This window comes from Solanum pennellii, chromosome 4 (genome assembly GCF_001406875.1).
Source record: "Solanum pennellii chromosome 4, SPENNV200".
Taxonomy (NCBI): Eukaryota; Viridiplantae; Streptophyta; class Magnoliopsida; order Solanales; family Solanaceae; genus Solanum; species Solanum pennellii.
Window position 1 is genome coordinate 71,344,426 of NC_028640.1, and position 8,490 is coordinate 71,352,915.

General features: G+C 27.9%; 1 protein-coding gene across 1 annotated transcript in view; it reads right to left on the bottom strand.

Annotated features, from left to right (window-relative positions):
- Positions 1–7,562: 7,562 nt before the first annotated feature.
- The window catches only part of LOC107017020 (protein DETOXIFICATION 27-like), a 12,556-nt gene continuing 11,628 nt past the window's right edge, over positions 7,563–8,490 (bottom strand). Inside the window, exon 3 of the mRNA XM_015217309.1 lies at positions 7,563–7,614. Within this exon, the coding sequence (XP_015072795.1) occupies positions 7,563–7,614 (52 nt within the window). The remainder of the gene's footprint in view (positions 7,615–8,490) is intronic.

An 8,490-nucleotide genomic window follows, 5' to 3' on the forward strand; every position in this document is an offset into this window, starting at 1 on the left:
CTATTTTATTTCAATTCATTTTAATTATATATTGAATTAATATATCATCTGAATTGACTCAAAAATCTCATTAAAATATTTTCTTTATTTGATAGTTATAATTTTATTAGATATTAAAAATAAATAAATAAATAAATTAAAATTTAATAAGAATTTAGATAAATAGACTATGACCTGTATTTTAGCACATTTCAACCTAAATATTATTTGGACGGGTTATATTCAACTCAACCAACTCAATTAACACTTTTAGATTTAAAAATATATGAGTTATGCAAGTTGAATTATGAGATACGTACAAGTTGAGCTTGGTCCATATAACAATGATTATGTGCTAGCACTTGAGTTTATTCGCTATTTGGATCATTAGATTAGCACGTTCTTGTTGTTGTTGGGCTAATCACAACAAATTAATTTTTTATATTCTTTTAGTATGATATCGTCTGTTGTTTTTAAAGCTAATTTCCTTATCCAATTCCACCAAGCTACCTTTCATGACATGATTAAGGAAGTAAATGGAGGTCCAACCATTTATTGTCTTTGTACTCCCTCTATCAAACAATTGTTCTTATACTAATTGCTGGGCTAAATTAGTTAATTATCTAATTATACAAATATAAATTATATTTTATATCGGTATTTCAAGTTAGATATATCTACATACATGTTATTTTGCTAACAAATACACAGAAATAGAGAGATAGGCGAGTGAAAACAAGAGGCAAGAGAGCGAGATGTGTTTATGTATTCATATACATGGGAAACACACTAGATATATGTAGTTCTACGTACCTGATGTATTCAAATATATCCGATATGTCAGATACATAGGAGAGCGACGAGCGAAATGAAAGGGAGGCCAGAGAGATTTGTATGTATTCCATATACATACAAATCCACTTGAATATGATTATGTAGAACAAATTACACAATTTTTTCTTATGTATCCAAAGTTACATATTTCAAGATGCATCAAAATCTTATCAGATATGTAATATTGCAAACTAGTGTGTATCTAAGTAATTAGTTCCTAAACTAGTAAGTTTCCAAGTTCCCCTTATATATACATGTAAAATAATGAAATATTTGTATGATTTTTACCATGCCCTTATGATTTTCCTGATATCCTCAATCACCAACTTGGAATTTTGTTTCATACGTACACATAACCATTATAAAAGGAGGACATATAACAATTGTAATAGTTATGCCTTTTGCCATAGAACTTGAGACTTATATAATAATAAAACTATTTGAAATCAATATACAAACTGCATCCATCATTAAAGTTGATTATTCATTGAAGGCAAATATTTTCTAGAGGGGGAAATTATAAGACAAAGAAGTGATGGATGTGATTAATAAAGAGTAGACAAAGACACAAATGTGCAAGAGGTCATTAAAAAATTAATTACTCAAATGGGATATATATCTCATAATAAACCTATAGATTAGATTAATAAATAATTGAGTTTGAGTGAGAGAAAGTCATAAAAAGGTCCAACAAATTCAAGCATCCATTGATTTTTAAATAAGTCACCAAAGTTTGAAATAAGTTGTTGAACAAAAGGTTTAATTGTTTTTTCGCCAACTATTCTTTATAAGAATATTAATTTCTAAATTCTAGGATTTTTGTCATTATGTAAATAGGATAAAAAGGCTATAAAATAATGTGTCTAAACTAAAATTATTATCCCCTTTCATTGAATCTGAAAATCTATTCCCTCATCATTGATCGTTTAATCAACTTTTTTCTTTTTCGAAAACAAATAAAAAAGGAAAGTTAGGAGAAACAGACAAAATTGTCGTAATCTTGCACTTTAAAGTTGATGAAATAAATCATGTCCACTAAATTCTACACCACTAAATTCTACATCAAAAGTGAATTATGAATTATGTGTGTTTGATATGAACAGAAATATTCTGTCGAATTTATTATATTTTACCTTTGGTTGAAACTGATGATAAATGTTTTCTCAACAATAATATTTGTTAATAAATATAATCAGATAGTTTTCAACATGTAATCTACTACTTAAGTTAACATTATTGTACAATTTCAATTAGAGAAAAGTGATTATTATGACGTTCTAGCGTTAAAACAAATTATTATTATTTACATATGTCTCGAAAGAAAAGTAAACAAATCGTTATAAGAAATTAATGTTGATATGCAGTTGCATACCCATTATGTGGCGCCGCATAAGCAGTTCACAGATCGCAAACTCATTGCGATGCGTAATTTGGACGTATCAAAGTATTTAAAAGTGAAAATAATAACTAAATATTGATTAAATTATCAGTTTTAAGTTGAAATAATTTTCAAAACCAAAAATGTAGGAATTCATTTTTTTCGATAGAAAATGTTTACTTGGATTTGTATTTCTGGCAGTCAAGCCCCATAAAATGCGCCTGATTTAAATATTTATTGATGAATATTATCTATCATTATGATTAGTTAAAACGTTTTTCATAAATCAAATTTTAACAAAATCAAACTGTATGAAAGAGAATTTCATTTATAAAGGCAACACATTGTAGCCCAACCCAATCACAAGATTTTTTCCCAAAAAAAGGTTAGCTGTCATTGGAAAATAATTAGAGAGATGAAATAGTAATTTTAAAAGTTGATTAATGACTATTAATTCAATGACAACATAAAGTGAATATATGTTGGAAAATGTGAATTTTAACTTATAACAACAAAAAGAATATCCTAATCACATCATTAATTAGAAAGTTGAATTTATTAAAATAAAATTGCAAGGTTATGCAGATCAGATTTTCCAAGTGTATTTTCAGTTTTGCAATATAGTAGAACTACCAACAAATTAAAGTATTTTCAAATCTTTTGGTTTAAATATTTCAGTAAAAAACCTAGGAGTACTAATTTTTTGAGCTTTGTAAATTTGTGAGGAAATACATGTTTTTTCTTTTAAAAAAAATATCTCGAAATAAGCTTCATATTGACGAAATAATGCAAAATTTAATTAGACGAAATTTCTTCTTCCTTGTTTTTTTTTTCTAAATAAATTTTAGTTCTAGCAACCTACTCAACCCATCCGTATTTGGATGAATTTTTGAGTGCATACTCATTTTTGTGTTAATTTGGGTGTAGTACAAGTTTGTACATGTCAGTTGGTTGTCTATATACTAAAAAATATACGAAAATAACTAAGTTTTTAAATAATAAATTGTTTTTTATTATATCAATGACATTCTTATTTTTAATCGATAAAGAAAATGATTTGTGAATTTTCCTCAAGAGTGAAGGATCATTTCGGACATATTTCCACTCAAAAAATTTATTAATTGAGATTACCAAACCTAATCATCATCAATATAGCAGGTTCAACTCATCCAAATTTCGAGAGATTGTTGGGTGGATAATCATAGGCAGATTAATTTGAACATAGTACAAGTTAACACATGTAAATGATTGGATCAATTTGAACTAAATAACATTCAAATTGGCCATAGAAAAATCAGTGCATAAACAAAATTATAAAGGGACAAACAGACAAATGGAAGAATGATTTTAAGTTGGTGATAAAATTATTAAAATGTATTATTTAGTCTAATTGATATATCCATCTTGATTCAAGAAGAAAAAGTTGTCATTTCCTTAAATTTGTTAGTAAATTTAATTTAGACAATCGTACATACGTAGCATATTTGTGTTGAGTTTTATTTGCCCTGATTTCTTACCATAAATAGGTTTTTCTTTTAGGAAAAGGTTTTGGATTGACTAATCTTTTTTCTGGTAGGAAAATGTTTAGTACTCTACAAAAAGAGGTATATTCCTTCTAACTTAATCAATATTCACAAGCTTGATACGCTATCACTTGTGTGAACCTCCCATGTATTCCGAGTGAATTGGTTGAGGTTGTTTCTCCCTGTATTTTGTACTCTCATAATTATAGTGGATTACTCATCTCCTTTGTGGACATAGGTCGATTGACCGAACCACGTTAAATCTTTGTGTCTTTTGGTATATTTCTCGTTGTCTTCTTGCTCGTGGTCTTTTGAGGTTTGCTTTACTAGCTTTCGCGTTTACATCGTAGCATATTTCAACTAAGAGAAAATAAATAACACAAGGCACAGGTCTTGTTCTGAAAGGTACGATCCTAGACAGTGGAAAGTAGAACAAGATGGAGCTTACCTACGAAACAGATAGATCAAAGAAATAAAATTGATGTGGTTCTTATGACACTTTTGATTATCTTAATTCAGACGAGATAGATGGAAAATCATTATACTATTATTGGTGCTAATTGCATGTCGAACAATAGTTTCCGTAATTGCATTTTCTGTAATATATATCTCAAATACACACAAGTTAAATAAGATGTGCTTTGTTCTAGATACACAAGCACGATTCACATTTATCTGGGATATATTGACTCTATCGCTTGCATCTCTCCTTTCAGACTTAACGCTCTTTATATATATATCTTATATTTACTAATTCATGTGTTTGTATCAATATCATATATCTATATATTAATAGAAATGATTTTCATCTAATAATGTACGTGTGGGAACAGAAAAGACAGAAATTCGTCGGATTCATTTGGATGGGCTTTAGGACATGAAGCCCGACAAGACGTGTCAGCTAGTGGGCCAATATTGTTCCTCCTTAGGCCCGCTAAAACAACGGCTGTGTGAAAACACCTGAAAAACCAGGGCTTCCTCTTCCTCTTTTGTATGTGCTCTTCTTTCGTAATCTAGTCCTCGTTTTAATTTGTTTGTTTTACTCTCTTTTACATTAATTTCTTAGTTCTAACATTTAACATCATATATGTTTAATATATACTTTTAGCTTAAAATCGTAAAGCTTAAAGGTTTATTTTATTGATTTGTGTAAAGTTAAAAATCAGATAAATAAATTAAAACGAAAGAAGTACAAAACAAATACTAGTACTTTTTCTTTTTTTCTAATTATATAATACAAAGAAAGAAAGAGACAGCAAACAATTTTCTCACTGTATTGTTGTTATTTGTGGGGTTAGAAATGATATTAACCGGTGGTTCATCTGAATTTTATGCTGGCTGATTTGATTGGTACTCTCTATACGATCTTAACATTTTTAGCTTAAAAGATTTTCACCCATCTAGCTGTAATTGCTATCGATATATACTCAATATATTGTGTATACACATCGATTATGAGTATATCGTGTAAATTTATATCAAAACTTAGGGTTATTTTTCGTTGCGAGCTTTGTGGGGTAAAAATACATATTTTTAGTGATGAATAAATAGGTTTCATAGAAGAAAATAATTTTGGTTGAAGAGAAAATAGGAATCAAGTTTTGGACAAGAAAAATATTTTTGGGCCAACATTGGTTGAAAATACGATATGGGGGAAATAAAGACAACGTTTGCCTTGTCGACTGTCGTGTCTTTAGTTTGGTTTGCAGTTTGTAAATTGAAATATATATATATATATATATATATATAAGTAAAGTTAATATATATCTCAAATGTTTGTTCAGCATGTTCAGTTTTCTTTTTATTATCTTAGATAGTTGAAAGTTATTGCTAAAAATATCAGTGATATATTAGTTTTTAATAAGTTAATGTGTTATCTATTTTGTCATTCTCTCTCTAATATATCGTGTTTTGCTAATGCTTATATTTGTAAAATACAATTTAATAGGATTGTGTGTCATGTATAGTGTTTGATTGTTTTTGCTTGGATTCTCAAATAGTATTATGTTTGGCGTTTTTGCTTGGATTCTCAAATAGTATTATGTTTGGCGTATACAAATTAGAACTTTATTATTATGAGTTAGATCACTTCCCTAATTTTGTGAAATCATGAAATTATATCATCTATGGTACATCTCTTTTCCTATCAGATACATCTCCTCATTATCGATACATTCATATTACCTCTTGAATACATCCTTTTTATTAAGTAATGTATCATTTAGAATGTATCAAACAACCAAAGATGTATGAGAGTAATGAAAAATTCTATTTTTTTTTGTAATTAGAAAAATTTTCGAAAAAGAATATAAGTAGCCCCTATGAAATTTTTGTACTTTTTGACACTAGTCATTCTTTAGAAAGGTAAATTCAATTATGTTCTTTGAATATTAAGATCTTCCTTCAAGAGATTTGTTGACTACCATAAAATTTCTATATATTAAATAAGGGTATTGAAATTAGTTAAGCACCTTTTGTACATGTGTAGAGAATTCAATTAAAATCTATGGAAGTCTTGGTATATTTGAGAGAAAATGGTCTAAAGCCCCTTCAATTTATATTTGAAATTTTAACTATATATTCTAACTTTACGGGTGTTCTATTACCCCTGAACTTTATATTTCTCTATTTTCTACACACTTAAACACTAAACACAGCATATAAACCAAACAAATATTTTAGCGTGATTGCACGTGCCGGGTCCCCCACTTTTCAACTCCCAATTCCAGTTTTTCCCCAATTTACCTCCTAAAACATAAAAGACCCATAAAAATATTTTTTCTCTTTTTCATCTCCTTCTCCATTTGCATATGCATTTCTATTGATGATCGAAGAAATTTGTTGTGTATTTTCAACTTGATTTCATAGTTTATCGACTAATTTAGTAAAATGTTAGTTCTTTATCCCTTATTTCAAGTTTTTATTTTATCCCTTAGGTTTTTATTATTTTGTGAAATTAAGAGCAACATTGGGTCTGATTCATCCATATAAAGCTTATTCAAGTTTTCATTTGCCATTTTTGATGAATTTCAAGAAAATTCAAAATTCAAATTAGAGACCTAAATAAGAAATAAGAGCAGATTACAAACCTTAAATTCAAGATTTGAAGTAGAAATGAATATAAACAACTAACCCTACTTATTTTTTAAGCGAAAATCGTGATATTTTTAAATAAAAGGACAAGTGTTAATGGTGGGAAAGAAGAAACAATAATTTATTTGATAGTGAGAAAGATGATTGTTGGAGAAAGAGAAATTTTTTATTAAAATTGAAAATGCTCTCACCTTCTCACGCGCCTAAAGGAGGTGTTCTTACCACCTATGACAGGTCAGTACAGAAAATAGAAAAATATGAATTTCAAAAGTAACGGGACATCCATAAAATTAGAATGTGTAATTGGGATTTCGAGTATAGATGAAATCTTAGACCATTTTCTCTGTATTCTATTCGATCATCCAATGGATTTGTGAATAATAAGAAGTTTTTTATTGATAAATAATTGACATATGTGTATGATATTCATGGATTCCTGTGCTTGAGTTTCATTGGTTCATCGATCAGAAAGGTAATCGTGGCAATTCATGATCACTTTGATGATGATTGTAATATATTCTTCGAAATTTGTCCTTTATGTCATTATAGCCAAATACAAGTTTATCAAAATGAAAAAAAATCATGCTCACTTTAATGAATATCATAGATACAATCTTTAAAATTTCTTCTTATGCCATACTAGTCAAACACAGATCTATCGAAATGAAAAAATAATTTGATAGCAGTGTAAAATTCACCAAAAAAATTAGTCAGATTAATTTGATTTAAATTCTTTAAGATATGAAAAATGAAATTTAATGACGTTGGCAAAAATCATCCTTGAAAAGTTCATACATAAAGCGATACCTAACAAAAGTAATTTCATACTCATGAAGATCAAAGCCGAAACCTTTGTTTAAAGATAAAGAAGTACTTAGATTTCTTTGATCAATTACAATGGCATGTATTAAGGCTTTATAGGTAGCAAATATGGGACTTGGGCTTTGAATAAAGTGGATTCATTTCATTTTATGAAATCCAACTACATGGCAAAAGCCCAAGTGATGTGGAATTGCACTATGAATCCATTTATGTACTTGGAGTTAAAAATTTTATTTATGACAAATTTATTAGATGAAATAACATTAAATGGGTAAAGTTTGCCTAATTACATTTCATGGGTATAATTTAGATTTTTAGATATTTTTAATTTTGTATATAATGTTTTTTTGTTTATAATTTATAAATAAAAAAAATTAAAGTGAAGTGTAACTGTAGCGTTAAACAGGGTAACAATAAATATAGATAATGCCATAATTTAAGGTAAACGTTCAAAATCAATTTTTTTTTCAACAAAAAATCCTACAGCAATTGAAAGACATTAATTATACAATTTTCTCTTGTATATACAAATTTGAATGCATGTATCGTCGTTTGCGGGTTGAGATTTTTATATATTCGTAGCGTAATTATATATATGATTTTCTGGTTTGTTTCTTCAAAAAAATGATTTGAATATATGGATTGTATACGGTAGTTTATGTATTCTAGTATTTATATACAAAGTTACTGCAATAATGTAAAAATTCAAAATATATATTAATTTTGTGTATACGAAGGCGTGTAAAAAAATTGTATATATTTATGAAATTTGAGTATTGTGTTTAGTTTCATTACCACTAATATAGTTGTATAGGATACGTTTTGTGTTTTCTAATATTCATATACAAAAACTGCAGTAAT